This window comes from Filicampus tigris, chromosome 7, assembly GCF_054856515.1.
Source record: "Filicampus tigris isolate MCC_2025a chromosome 7, RoL_Ftig_1.0, whole genome shotgun sequence".
In the NCBI taxonomy this organism is placed as follows: Eukaryota; Metazoa; Chordata; class Actinopteri; order Syngnathiformes; family Syngnathidae; genus Filicampus; species Filicampus tigris.
Genome location: NC_141223.1, coordinates 8,956,087 through 8,971,601, shown reverse-complemented (window position 1 = coordinate 8,971,601; position 15,515 = coordinate 8,956,087). Strand labels below are relative to the sequence as shown.

General features: G+C 42.4%; 1 protein-coding gene across 2 annotated transcripts in view; it reads right to left on the bottom strand.

The window, feature by feature from the left end:
- The window catches only part of LOC147144681 (alpha-2-macroglobulin-like protein 1), a 31,749-nt gene that overhangs the window by 2,475 nt on the left and 13,759 nt on the right, over positions 1-15,515 (bottom strand). Inside the window, exons 17-33 of one of the 2 annotated variants that reach the window (XM_086036467.1) lie at positions 15,378-15,462; positions 14,843-14,984; positions 14,482-14,707; positions 13,923-14,049; positions 12,568-12,689; positions 12,111-12,162; positions 11,587-11,670; positions 11,322-11,498; positions 8,795-8,876; positions 6,386-6,542; positions 5,199-5,273; positions 3,193-3,355; positions 2,713-2,909; positions 2,414-2,629; positions 1,435-1,553; positions 518-608; positions 357-425 (exon numbers count right to left, since the gene is read on the bottom strand). In XM_086036467.1, coding sequence (XP_085892593.1) covers positions 357-425; positions 518-608; positions 1,435-1,553; positions 2,414-2,629; positions 2,713-2,909; positions 3,193-3,355; positions 5,199-5,273; positions 6,386-6,542; positions 8,795-8,876; positions 11,322-11,498; positions 11,587-11,670; positions 12,111-12,162; positions 12,568-12,689; positions 13,923-14,049; positions 14,482-14,707; positions 14,843-14,984; positions 15,378-15,462 — 2,184 coding nt within the window. The remainder of the gene's footprint in view (positions 1-356; positions 426-517; positions 609-1,434; positions 1,554-2,413; positions 2,630-2,712; positions 2,910-3,192; positions 3,356-5,198; positions 5,274-6,385; positions 6,543-8,794; positions 8,877-11,321; positions 11,499-11,586; positions 11,671-12,110; positions 12,163-12,567; positions 12,690-13,922; positions 14,050-14,481; positions 14,708-14,842; positions 14,985-15,377; positions 15,463-15,515) is intronic. The other variant, XM_086036468.1, reaches the window with a different exon arrangement.

Here is a 15,515-nt window from a genome sequence, read left to right as displayed (position 1 = left end):
GTAGTCTTCATTAACAGGAACCTCTCCCTCCGCAGGGCTTATGTTATGTTAGTAAGGTATATTAGCAAGAAAAAGTGCTCAAGAACACAGTAGCCGTGTGTTCAGGAGTGATCTTGACTCTTGAACCAGAGTACACACGGTGGGAAGTGACGACTGTAACCACTTGGTCACGGCTTTTGTTACAGGTGCCAATCTCACAATTTGCGGTGGGAATCCGCTTATTACAAGCTTTGGTAGTGTGGACATATTTTACAACCAAAAATCCAAACAACAAAAGAAGCACTATATAATTTGTGAAGTCCCTGCTTTCAATACAGTACATTTTATGGATTTAAAAAAAAAAAAAAAAAACATACCCCATCCAAGTAGATGTTGATATAACCTTCATCCAGGTCCACACGCTTCACTGAGCGGTCATTCTTTAACTAGAGCATCACACAATAAACTGCCATCAGTATAGGACAAATGATAAGAGGTAACACAAATATTTGAGGGTAGCAGAAAAATATGAACTCACCGACTCCAGAGAGCTTTTAGTCAAAATATGTCCGGACAGGAGTTTGATGTTAATGATGACCATGTTCGTCTCCTCTCTCCGGCCCTGGTACCTGCAAACCCAAAATGGTTTCTCTCTAACTATTGTAAGTAAACAAACAAATTCAAGATTTAGCGCGTGCATAGACATTATTACGGGTAGGTGCTCAAGGCAAAAAAAAAAAAAAAAAAAAAAAGCCACCCGTCATAGTAGATATATGTAACTTATTTATTTCTGGTAACACAATCAACACACTCAATACACCTATGTATAAAGGAGGTGAATGGAAGCTATATGGATACATAAAGTCTACATGCCCCTGTTTAAATGATGAAGGATTGCGAGTACTGCACGGCAGGTGCACAAATCTCACAAGGACTCAAATAAATACCCACACATTTGGTGGGAATGAGAACGTTTTTTGTCCCACATATTTATGTAGGAAGAAAAAAAAGACTCCGATAATCAGCCCGGCCCATAACCATATAATTCTATAAGTTACAAGTCTTTTCGAATGGTGTAAAATATTGTTTCCTCAAAACTGTCATACAATTCAGTCATTTAAAAATAATGAATGCTGAGAAAATTTTTTAATTAACATTTCTGATATACAACCTATTTTTTGTCACCATTTTGTCCAGAAGATACCCATTTATCTAATACAAATTCACTAATAATTTGTGTGTAATCAAACTCAAAAGCATTTTTTTTTTACAATATTACTTTAGATTAATTATACTGTATCACGTGGGACACAGCATACATTAATTGCAGATAACTGGATTCAAAACGCTTTGGAGGACATTTTATGTATGCAAAGCATTTTTTTATTTCTTAGTTATACAAAATGTTTAATGGCTAATTTGTACAGGCAGAGGCAGACACAGGCACACACTTACCTGGCATGGACAAAGAGGATGAGCTGCGGCCTGCTGTGGTTGCATTTTGACATGGTGGTAGTAGAGATGTTGAAGGCGGAAAAGTCAGGAGGAGGGGGGATATTGTAATGCATGGAGATCTGGAACGGGACAGGAACAAAATGTGCTCTTAAACTTTTATCTCACAAATGTATGATGTTTAAACTAGACAATCAAAATCAGAGGTGTAGTAGGAATCAAATTACTGCAGGTGCCTCAATGGTCAATCTGTATGAAATAACACTAATTATAAGACACTAGGGCTACTTATTAGACCTTAAGTTACTCATTTGTATCTTTAATCCAATCAAGTCAAATTTTAGTTATATAGCACTTTTCACACATTAAAATGCAACTCAAAGTGCTGTACAATAAAAACATCAAAATACAACATAGAAGAAAGAGCGGCTCCATCCTTCCCTCCCTCCCTTGCAATATACATAAAGACAGATATCCACAAGCACACCTATCCATCCATCCATCCATTATTGATACTGCTTATCGTCACAAGGGCCGTGGGGCGTGCTGGAGCCTATCCCAGCTGTCTTCGGGCAGTAGGCGGGGGACACCCTGAATTGGTTGCCAGCCAATCGCAGGGCACACAGAGACAAACATCCACACTCACAATCACACCTAGGGGCAATTTAGAGAGTCCAGTCAACTTACCATGCATGTTTTTGGAATGTGGGAGGAAACCGGAGTACCCGGAGAAAGCCCACGCAGGCACGGGGAGAACATTCAAACTCCACACAGGGAGGCCAAAGCCGGGATCGAACCCACGACCTCTGAACTGTGAGGCGGACGTGCTAACCAGTCGATCACCGTGCCACCCTCGTGGTATAAAATGCTCATAATTTAATTTCCCCTACAACAATTAACCCAATGACTCACCTGTTGGGATACGATTTTTGACAGGTTGTCCTGTCAAAAAACGCTGATGTGTTGCCATGTAAGATAGTACCTGTGCCAGAACACAGCTCTGTCCCTCGGCTTTAATGGTGTATTCTCCAGGGACGTCGCTCAGCTTCTCCTCCTGGTACAGGAGCCGATTGCTCTGGTCCACTATGAACTCCTTTTTCAGGCCTCCTAATGACGTCACCGTCACTGTAGTCCTGCCCCCAACGCTATAAGTGGCAGCGCCGTATTTCGCCAGTGCCTGGAGGGCCACCACCGTGTCCTGAGGCGCACAAGAGCACTGAGTCTTTTAGACTGCCCGGATGGTAGACTCTTCTCCAAACTCCTGCTCGCAGCTTTGCCTACCTGTGTGGAAGAGAAGCCTCCGTACGGATTTTGTTGCTGTGTGAGCCAGCGCACGATGCCGCTGCTATAGTCCAGGCCAAAATCCGGCAGGGTGGGCCCGGAGAGCAATGCCAGCAGCACATAGGAGGTGATCTCCACCTCCAGAGAATCCACCCCTTTCTCGGAGGCCCCCGCTCGGGTCCAGTGGCGGGTTCCCCCTGCCATGAGAACATTAGCAATCAAAATGACACTGTTCAACATTGAGGTAAAGTAATGAAGCTACACGACAGAAAAGAGTAGCGCAAAAATTGTGATACTATAAAACTCTGCCTTGCTTGATACTGTCAGAGCTAAATTCAAGTTTGCAATTATTGTGCTCGTAGATTTCAAGCGGAGTATGGCTTGCACTGCGCATACTCACAGCTGTTTCCATTCAACAAAAATGAAATGAGACTTGAAAGTGATTCCACTTTGTGCGTTGTGACTAATGTTCTGATGTACCCATTGTAGTGGACTGCTGGTGCAAGTAGGTGATGAGTTTCTTCCTCATCTCCTCGTCCCTAGCCAGGGTGAAGCTGTAGGACATCAGCGCTGTGGTGTACAAGTTGTCCAGCTGGCCGGCTGCCTCTTTCAGACAACCCAGACACCTCTGGATCACAGGATCCTGTCATAAAACATAAAACAAACCCCAAAATAGAAGGGATCTAATAGTCTCGACGATGAATGACCGTCGTGCGGATCTTTCTGGGTGACACCACCAAAACTGGAACGGCTTTCGTCAGTTAGATTGGTGACTTGAGCTAGTCCGTTGTGTCGCCATGACCTTTACTCTTGACTCAGCATCTTCCTATCTACCAGCTCCCTTGCAGGCATATCTAGTTGGGACCAGTTAAAACCATAAAGTCACACATTGTCACGTGGACTAGGCAGAGCTGCCCTCCTGTGTGTTGGCAGCTCAAGGGAGTATAAAGAATAGGAACCATTTTGGAGGGATTAGTCTTTCTTCCACATCTTGCAGAAAAGCGCTCCACGGCTCTGATCTTCCTGGCATCCTTTAAATAGTTCAAACTGAGAATATGCAGTGTTCTGGTGTTAGCATAAAATTGCGAGCAAAGGGACCGGGGCGAAGGTTCCCAACAGAATTTTTTCACTTCCAAACATTTTCAGGCATGGGCACCTCATCAAAAATGGTTGTAAACTTGATGGGCAGCCTCTCCATAAAAAAAGTAAGCTTTCCCTCATACGTCCTCTTTCAATAAGATTTCATTTTAACTTGGAACAGCAGTGAAATGGCACACAATCGAGACCAAGTGGGCTGGTTGTTTCAATAAGAATAATACAGAAATTATCCTCCTCTGATAACTGAGTGAAGGATTTTTTTCAGATGGTATTGCATTTGAAAAGCCAATGATTTTACTTGTCCCCTTCACTTTTGAACACAGATGTAGGTAGCCATTAGGCACACAGTATTTTTCATTCCTTTCCCTGTCCCAGCGATTATGTTTGTCCAAGTTATACCATATGACAAGTGAGAACAACCACTTCAAACTTGCAAAGAGGGAAGGGCATAATAATTGACTGGAATGACTGTTAAGAATTTGGTAGATTGTATGAAAATGGTTGCACCAATCAAATTTCAAATGACACAATTAAGTAAATCTCTCATCCACTTGTTGGAATAACATCGACAACACAAGTTCCTCCTTCCACAAATTGGCAGCTAAGCCGGGTGAAGATCCAAAGCCGCTGTCAAGCAATGCACTACATTGAAACAAGTCAAAGCCAAAAAGTAAGCAAAGCAGTTCAGTTGAATGGACAGAGTAGTATTAGTCTTAGCTCCGGACGAGCAACACATTCTCATGTTCAGTGATGTCAGTGTGGGGACACGGTGGATTGACTAATAGTGTGTATACAAGTGTAATTTGGTGGCTTGGTGATAAAGTGCTGCTCCAGTAAGGAAAACATCTATGCTGTATTTCTTGCATGCGCTTCACAGATCCCACCTGCTTCTTTCTACTGTGGGCTCAACAAATCTAGTCACCATCATAGTTAAAGTCGACTTGGAATTGCCCCCGTTATAGAGGGTGAGCAGTGGAATATTTGCCCAAGAAAGTACATTGATAAATTTCATACAAATTGAGGAAATTGCTTAGTTGGATGCAACCAGCAGAGGCACTGTGGTAATTAAAAAACAAAAATATGATTTTTTTTCCCCACAGCAATATTTTGTCAATGCCCATCCGTCTTGCAATAATTGCAAAAAAAAAAAAATAAACCAACCACTGGAATGACATTTGACACCTACTACCATAAGGATCTTGTGTTATAGAGTGTAAATAAATTCTGAAGAGGAGTGTTGACAATTGCTGCCAGGAGGGTGTAAACAACAAACAGCTAAAAACACAGGAGGCAATGTGGCAACAATATCCACCTATATTCACACATTGAAAAGATCCATTCGATGAGGTTGGCGGTCAAATGCAAAATGGGAGGGACGTCTGACTCACTTTAATGTCGGAGTCCAGTTCTAACAGGGCGGCAACGATGTATGCTGTCAAGGACACGTCGTCACTCACTCCTCCCTGATAGGACATTAAAAGATGCATTCATATAACATTTTATAGTTTTCACAACAGCTACAGCTGTAACAAAGCACATATACATATATATACACACATATACATATACATATATATATATCGAGAGAGAGAGAGAGGCCTTTTGTAGCCGCAGGAATTAATGTGAGAGGTAGGGTTGAGAGGTATTAAGTCAATACAGCACAGTAACGCACGGTGTCTAAAAATAGCAATTGTGTCACTTTAAACACCATCATAAAAAAAAAAAAAGGAAAAAAAAGGATTGACTCCCCCACTCCAGTCTCTTCCCGTGAACTTTTTATCCTGTACCGTCTCAATCGCAAATTGACTCCCATCCTGTGGGATTCCCCAAAAAATATCAGCCTCTAATGTGAATAGCCGAGGTGAGCTAGTTTGCCAGCTATAATGACCGTTAAATCAATTGTTCAGCAGTACGATTTCAATAAACCCAACCACGGCAGTGTATCAAGACTCTCTCGTTAGCCTTTGCGTGGGGTGGGGGGCCGTCTTCTCGTAGATTAAGCATGCAAGTAAGTGAATGTGCGGCTTAAAGCTCTTTGAGTATACATGGTATGCACTGTATGCTTTTTTTCTCCTGGAAAAGTACAAGATAAGAATCGAGTCCGGTGACATTCGCTGACGTTAAGATTAATGGCGAGTGGACAATTTGGCATTTGGCATGTCCAGGCAATACCTGATATTCTGTTTGTGTCATGATATGAGGAAAGAATCTAGTCGCAAAAGATGATTAACAACACAACCGGAACACACAGTGAACTCGGTGACCTTTAACAAGACATACTTGTGGTGGTCCACGCAAGCTACAAAGTAAGTCTAAATTAGTGACGGTATTACCGTACACCTCTGTAATGAGGAGATGGTAAGACGGTGTCAAAATTTGAACATCACCCAACCCTACTCCCAACCTCAAGAAATCCACACGGAGGAAGCCGAGGGAAAACAAGCGCACACACACTCATCTGTACATCCTAACACTCCAATAGATTGGATTTTAGATTGTCCGAGTGCTCACAATGTGGCTTACAGTTTGGGTTCATCATGTGCAAGCATGTCAAGGACCATACTGGCGTCATCACCTTCATGCCATTGTGGAAGAGTTTCCCCACGGATCTGATGCAGCCGTCACGCCCCTGCTTTGAGTACAACCACTTCTTGGCATCCATAATGTGCTTGGGATCTACAAAGATGTAAGGCTTCGCTCCACCAAATGACTTCATCACAAAGGAGGTCAGCCTAGAGAGAGAGAGAGACACACACACACGCACACACTTTTGAAAACAAATTAAAGCACAGAGCGCCTGTGGCGGTAACCCCGAAATGAACCCAGCCATAGAACAATTACATAACGATCTTGTGTGTGATATGAAGCCTCTGGGCTACAAGAGAGTTCAGCTGAATCTGACAGAGGGGCAGCAACGTTTTGGAGTGCAAACTCAAATATTCACAAAATCATTTAAATATCATAACAATGTGACACACCAGGATGTCACTGCAATATTGTTATGATTGCAATTATTCAACCAGAAATGGACCGCCAGAAATGCTAAACTCGGTTCTGGGTTTAAGGGTACATGCGTTTTTGCACACGTAAATCTTTGGCAAATAAGACCCCTTGTCTAGAATTGTAGAGGGAAGCCAAGAGGGATCCATCCATCCATCCATTATCTTTACCGCTTATCCTCACAAGGGTCGCGGGCCAAGACGCAATAAATAAATAAATAAATAAATACATCCTCATCCCTCTTCCTGTGACTTTATGGTTTAAGCATCCTTGGGCCCCTTGAAAGGTGCTATATAAAAAAAATAAGATTATTATTTTTATTATTTTTTTTAACATAAAAGCCCCCAAAGCCTTGCAAAGCTGCCTGATGTGATGGGTGCAGTCAAACTTGTTTTTCCCCATTATAGAATGTGAACACAACACATTCTAGCTCTTTTGTCCAATCTTTCTTAGCAAGTGTTAATGTGATTGGACACTTGAGTCCTTGTTTCCACAACACGCCACCCCCATACATGCTCACCAAGTGCCAAACTGCCCAGCATCCTTTCAGGAACAAAAAAAATAAATAAGCGTTTGTTCAATCCCCCCCCCAGGCGATGTGCTTTAAGCCCATTAAACGCAAATATTAATATTTTCTGGCAGCAGCCTCATAAAGTAAATGTCTAGCATATTTTCTGGTGCCAAAAACAGAAAGATGTGTACGCCTGCCTCGGCTGCCATTTTCAGTCTCGTATCAAATTAAGTGTGAACTTCAAGCTGAATAAAGTCACCGTATAACAAAGCACTTCTTCAAAATGTTCTTTAACAACTGATGCAACTGCACTATATTGTGTGTTACGTCATTTATTCTGCTATTTTTTGGTCATTTCAGATCATCATCAAGGTTTAATGTGACATCAGTGCTAGCCTTAAATACAATATAAATGTTTTTGTGCCAGTAAATTAAAAGTGTAATACTGGCAGATGAATTAATCCAAATTTTCCAGATAGCCATAACGTAACAACAGTGATCTCTTGACACTTTGAATTAAAAATAAGTCTATGATCATTTCGTAGAGACATTCAGCAAGTGCACTTAACTGCCGGGGTGTACACAAACCTTCTGACACGGTGGAATCGCAAAAGTGGAACGTGATGTCTAAGTCGCAATAAAACTCTGCCGTGATATCATCCATAGCTTCACGTGAGATAGTCGTAGGTCTTGCAACACTCAGTTGAGTGAAAGGGATGCTGTATGGTTGTGCTTCTTTTTCTTTGAATGATAGCACCACAAGGGCGATGGCAGAGAGGAAAAATGTTGGTATTATTGGTGTTTTCCTGATGATGTTGATGTTTTTTACCTTTCCCCAAAATATCCATCTACATGATCTTGTGTATGAATCATGCTTATTTGGTTGATTCTAACAATGGTTAATTTCTTTTTCCACTTGTATGACAATTTCGTCTGTACAATTGCTCAACACTTTCTCTACAGTTTTAAAATGGCGACAGATTGACCCTGGAATGGATTTTTCATCATTTTCTAGATCAATGGGCTTTTTACCTTCAAGGCTCTCAAAACTGTTTCCGCAACCGAGTAATGTTTGATTTTTTTTCTACCCAAGTGCCTATCATTTTAAATTGCAGAGGTGGGCATTCCGTCAGACTGACGGACAGGTCTGTCAAACTGTCGCTTTGCTGACAATTACCAAATGACAGGACACTCAAATGACAGACTGATGAATGACAGAAGTGGGTTTTCATCGGTCAGTTTTCATTATTCTGACGTTTTTTTGGGGGGATCAACTGACCAACCAACGGACTTCTGACGGACTTAACTGACAGACTGACTAACGATTACAATTCAGTTCGTCATGAAAAATGACGGACGGTACCCTGGCCGCTGACGAATGATGGACCAGCAACATTTAGTAAAATGCCCACCTCTGGTAAATTGTATATACAAAGCACCATCACTGATGAACGTCCCCGCTTTCCTACTGACCAGGTGTTGCCAGACGCGTCGCTCTTGCCAAATGCGCTGTAGGAGCCATCGTCATGCTTGTAGGTCAGCTCCCTTTGGTAGCCTATAGAACACACACACACACGCACAAATACACCCGTCACATTCTCTATTGCGACCACAAGCACATGTAGGAAATATGCCCTCATGGTGCCTCCTTTACTAATTGTGCCTTCGCACAAATTTGTGCTGAATTCATGCAAACGCATGTTTAAAAACAAATCTCAGACTCATCAATTTGTTTGTACCTGACTATGTGCATATTCTGCAAGCAAATGTACTTTGTAGAATATGCGTACGCACAAATCATGAAAAAAAAGGTAAGACACACATAATTTACCCAAGAAGCACATTGTAGTGAAATGAGTGATTCATAAAAACATTAATTTAACGATGATAATGACTTGAAACGGGAATTTGCTAATCAGTTGACTTATGTCCTAAATGACAGTGAAAAGGTCATTTCTCATTATTTTTACCCTTGTGTAAGTGCTGTATGTACTATATGTGTATCCGCCACTGTCTGTATGTTGACAGTTGTGACTCAACGAGCACATCGCGTGAGTTCTTGCTATTCAACCTGAAGAGCCTTCGAACCACTCGCATTAATCCAAGGCTCGATCAAGTACACATGCACGCTACTGATCTCAAACAACCTTTCCAGAAAAACAACTGTAAAAAATGTAATCAAATGTGCTGACCGCCGCTGTCTCGCTTGTGACGTAACTGCGACCGGCATGGCTTATATATTTTCCTTTGCTTCCAATAATAATTTCATGTAATTTCATCTATATTTATGACTTACTTTCTATTTTAACACCTCAATACCAGGGGTATCATAACGTTACGTTTTTTGACCGATATGTATCGATCCAAGGCCTAATGAGTCCACACAGAGCGATATATCGCTTATTTTGGAACGATGCAATTCGATACGATAAAGGCCGTTTTGACACAATATTTCAATACAGTAACAATGTCTTTTCCGTAAATAAACATCCATCCATCCATTATCTGTACCGCTTCTCCTCACAAGGGTCGCGGGGCGTGCTGGAGCCTATCCCAGCTGTCTTTGGGCAGTAGGCGGGGGACACCCTGAACTGGTTGCCAGCCAATCGCAGGGCACACAGAGACAAACATCCGCACTCACAATCACACCTAGGGGCAATTTTAGAGTATCCAATCAACTTACCATGCATGTTTTTGGAATGTGGGAGGAAACCGGAGTGCCCGGAGAAAACCCACGTAGGCACGGGGAGAACATGCAAACTCCACACAGGGAAGCCGGAGCCGGGATCGAACCCACGACCTCTGAACTGTGAGGCGGACGTGCTAACCAGTCGACCACCGTCCATCCATCCATCCATTATCTCCCGCTTATCCGAAGTCGGGTCGCGGAGGCAGCAGCTTCAGCAGGGAAGCCCAGACTTCCCTCTCCCCAGCAACATCCTCCAGCTCTTCCGGAAGGATCCCAAGGCGTTCCCAGGCAAGCCGGGAGACATAGTCTCTCCAGCGTGTTCTGGGTCGTCCTCGGGGTCTCCTGCCGGTGGGACATGCCCGGAACACCTCACCAGGGAGGCGTCCAGGAGGCATCCTAATCAGATGCCCGAGCCACCTCAACTGGCTCCTCTCGACGCGGAGGAGCAGCGGCTCGACTCTGAGTCCCTCCCGGATGGCCGAACTTCTCACCCTATCTCTAAGGGAGAGCCCAGACACCCTGCGAAGGAAACCCATTTCGGCCGCTTGTATCCGAGATCTTGTTCTTTCGGTCATGACCCACAGCTCATGACCATAGGTGAGAGTAGGAACGTAGATCGACCGGTAAATTGAGAGCTTCGCCTTTCGGCTAAGCTCCTTCTTCACCACGACAGACCGATACAGGGTCCGCACAGTCGACCACCGTGCCGCCCGTAAATAAACATATACTTATTAAAGATAAAGCCAAATAAACGCAATGGAATGCCATTTCATTGGATTGGATTTTAACACTAGGACTACGTGAGCAGTCATTTTTACTGCTTTCAAACTTTGATCTGTTATTACTCTGCATATACCGTAGATATATATGATGCTCCTGGCCGCTTGACTTTTACTAATTCTGTACTGTATATATTTCATTCCCATGGTGCAATTTTATGGTATTAAACAATTGAAATAGTTACAAGCCATTACTCCTTTAACCACGGCATGCCAATCAATTTGACGGCTCTACTTAATCTTACGCACGTTGCACTGGGACGGCGCCGCCGGGTTTCTATAGCAATCCCCGGCTGCATTGAAAAGCTCTGCTCGTCACCATGACAATAAAAAAAAATCTTAGAGTAGAGAAGGCATTACATCCGCTTCAAAATATTGACGAGTCTGAGGCTGTGATAATCATGCCGGATAGTCGAAATAAATCAAATAATGATCTTATGAGGTGCTTGATGACATAATTCGCCCGTGGAAAATAAAAGAGTTCCGTGGTGCGCCCTGGATCCTTTCTTCCATGTTGGGAATAATGACTCACCGCTCTCGAGGAAGTGTGTTGTCTTGTCCAAAATCTCTTCAGTCAGCTGACGTGTGCTTTTCAGGTAGTTGAGAATGAAGATGTTGGGAGCAAAGAGCAACATGTTCTGCTCGCCACAGCCATATGGCATTGCCAGGAGTTGGTCCAGGTTCTTAATGGCTCGGCCCATTAGGTCACCTTCAGGAAAAAAAAATCATTAGGGGCTTCTATTTAGAGGAGTTCTATGAAAACGCGGTCCAAGAACATAAACAAGAGGGATTTTTACCAAGTACAGACGCAGTGGCTCTGGCAGACCCAGCAACAAACATTTCTGGCATCAGAAGAGATATTTGCTTTTCCACTGGTCCCTCTGTCAACAAAAAATATGGAAAAAGTGAGTGAATTTCATCTCATAGCACCTGAAAGAATACATCTCCAATGTCAACATTTCCACTTTCAAAATACTACATTCATGTGGTGGTTCTGTTTGTATTGCGGCATCACACACAAAAACGTACTAAATTCAAGTACTAAGGTAAATGATAATGATGAATTTAAAAAAGAAGTTCTACAATCCAAGTTTTGGATAGGACGTAAAGTTTCATTCGGATCTAAAATTTCCTATGGATACAAAAAGACAGGATGAAAAATTACAATCTGATCAGATCATGACAAAACTTATTTTTTGTATTTTGTGGGGAAAAAAATGACAGCAAGAAAACTAATCCATCAAACTCTTGTGTGCGTAAAACAGCTCCAAATTGGGGTCCAGCAAGACTTTCCGAACGCGTTCTAGTTGTAAAAACATACCTGCAGGACAGAGGAGCGCGTTGTGACTGACTGACTGAGGCGTTCCTTCAGCCTACAAGAGAAACCAACACGGAAACTCTTCAACTGGAATGAATTACACAACACAACAAGAGAGCCCCCCCAATTCACATTAGACACGGTTATGGTGCATGGTTCTTCAAAAGGCTGATAAACCTCCTGCGACCTTGTTTGGAGTCCATCTGTGTTTAAATTCAATTATGCAGGGCAGTTCTACGGCCTCAAAGCTGAGACAACCAAAGCCAATGTTCAGCGGTGCTGTGAGGGATTTACAAGTGTAAGCTCACTTCACTGCTGCCAATAGAAAATGCTATCTGCCAGTCACGCAGCCTGACAATCGCCACCAACTTACAGAATTTGAAAAGACAATCACATCTGCTGATCTTCTGTCAACATCCAGCTGCCATGTACAGTCATGTTGCATGTGACAGGTACTGACCTCCACCAGCAGGCTGCGGACCACAGTGTCGATACGGCCCACGTCAGGGACGGAAGCCACCTCATTGCCACACAGCACGCTGGTCTTCAGGGCCTCGGCGCTCACCTTCAGATCCACCTTGCCTGTGTGCAAACAAACAGTCTTATTCAGAGGTCGCATGCAGGCAGGCGTCTTCAGTCCAGCCTTCAACAAATTTACCGTGAACAGCTTTTCGGACTCATTTATTTTTAGGGTTTATCCCCGCCACCTCCTCTGAATTTTGCTTTGTTGCCCAGATTGCAGTCTTATTCACTGTCTTTAATCCCCGTTTGTTTCCTTATAATACACCCTCTCCCCATACCAAATGATCTCCCACCCCCTCCCTGTTTTTCACAGCCCAAAATTGTTCTCACTGAGGCCAAATACAGATCAGCCCCTGAGGGAGACGTTTCCAAGTGTTTCATCAGTGATGCTACCTGACGTGTTAGTACAAGTGATTGTCAGCACGCCTCTAAGAGGAGATGGAGCAGCACGATTTGACACTTAGCAAAGCCTCGTCCTCATCAGCGCTTGATGGAAGCGATTAAAACTCCTCAGCTTTCATGCCAACGAGTGCTCCAAATACAGCGTAATCCATCTTTTTTTTGTTTCACATTGACATTCCCTTTCAATTTACTAAGTTTGAAAGACATTTTACTCTGTTATTTTTGTCTTCCTAGTGTAAACTGTACACGTCAATGTTTTTTTTTTTTTTTTTTATGGATCAACTCAAGGTGAAAATTTTTCAACACAACATATTGTTTGTTTGTTTTTTATTAACCAAAAGTGTGTTTTTAAATTAGATTTTTTTTTTTTTAATGATTGTGATTATTTTTACATTTAACCAAATAAATACCGGAGTCAGCCACTTTGGTATAATTTGGACTAGTCACAGTGCCTGCTGCCTCCAATAATGTACTTTTACGTAGTTGTACTGTTTAGAGACTGTCCAAAGCTTCTTGAGCTTCTTTCTCAAATATCACATCCAATCCATTTTTTCATATCCTTTCTTGTTTTCATATTGTTATTCAGTCTTAAAATGATCAGATAATTGTGTGGATTTCAAGTATGGTGACTCTTGTATGATCTGGTTCTTTGTGTGTCTGTCTTTTGTATGCAACAAAAAATTCATACAGCAGAGTGTTAATTGAGTTTACACTTAAAATTACTTAAAATTACTGGTAAATGACAAAATATTGAGTACGGATAGAATGAAATAATAGCTTGTATGTTCAAATAGTAATACTCTACACCAAATGACTGATTTACTGATGAGCACAGTATTGAAAATGAGAAGCGGAAGGCACAATAATTTGAAGTGATGTAGTCATTCTTACCAAGTGCAGTTGGTGTGACAATCCAAGTGAAGGTTCTGCTCTCCTCACTGCACAGACACACGCTGTACTGGCAGTCGTCACAATTTCTGAAGGTATACGTGTCAGACGGAGCCAGTGTAACTTTCACCTGCAGACACACAGACATATTTGCCAGGATCAGTAAGAAAACAATTACATTAGGATGTGAAATCTCCTGGCATGCGGGGGGGAAGCAGCTACAATTCAAAAAGTCACACATGGCACAAATACATGCCATTACCACCATTTAATGTGGAAGAACATTTTAGATTAATGGTTATTTTTAACATGCATGTGTTCATATGAATAGCCATTATGTTTGCCACAAATAAAGAGAGTTTGTATGTGCAATGGACAAACTACAAAGGGTGTCTGGGCTGCTCTCCCAATGCTATTGAAGACTACAAAAGTAGTTGATCCAGGACGGGGATGCCAGTTTCCATAAAACAACAAAAATTAAATCATTTCAAATACTATTCAAAAGGTCCCATTACAACCAGATGTCACATGATATATTTTTTAACAAGTAATTGATATTTACCATGATGCATTTGGAGAGATAGTTGAAGACCGTGGCTTTTAGAGACAACACTTCCCCCCGGATGACAGAGTAGGGCAGCGTCAGACTGACGAAGAAGGGCTGGAAGACAGTCAACGCAGTGGTGGGCGCCGCACCGAAGCCCACAGAGGAGACGCAGAAAGCGCCAGCGGCCCACTTGGTGATGGTGTCCGGGACCATCTTCTCCACATTCGCTGTCCCCGTGTCGCTATACACACGCACGCATGCAGGCACGCCAGGCGAATGAATAACAGGCTGCTTTGAGCTCAAACAACGCAAAGAAACTTAATATTGCAAAATATTTCAATAAAGTTTTGACGAACTGCCTTCTGAACATATTTACCCAACAGAGATTAGGTCCCAGATCCATGTTTCTGGGAAGAATGTCCGAATAGTCTCTTTCTTCTCCTCCTTCTTTTTCTCTCCACTGCCAGAGAACCGCATCACATTGAAAGCCATGGAAACCGGAGAATCTACGACATCTGCTAGATGTAAACATTTACGGTACATTTAATAGGAATCAATCTCAATCAGCTTCCGGAACACACTCACTGTCATTATTGGACAGTATCCAGGGGTATATTTTAATTCAGTGATCACTCGCTTTTCGCGAGGACTCATTCGCGTTGCATTTTCACAATCGAGGAAGTGGAACTTTGTGCCCATGCACAGTAAAGCATAGCAATTCCAGCTCTTCAGAAGTATAAAAGTCATTAAAAACAATACTGTACATGGTAGACTTCAGATGCTATGCTATAGCGGTGGAATTTGTGAACAAAAATAGATAGTCTTTCTATGAGAAATCTGCAAGTAGTTAGTGCTGCAAACTCATGATATAGTGGGGATTAAAGTATCTACAGGTATTTTAGTAAACATACCATCATAGTAAAGTTCAACTTTATGTTCTATGCAGTTATGGGGTTTCTTCACATCAGAATTTGTCACAAGCTTGACTCCAATATCCTGAAATGGAGAGACAGATTTGTCAAGTCACAAAACATTAGCAACAACAAAAC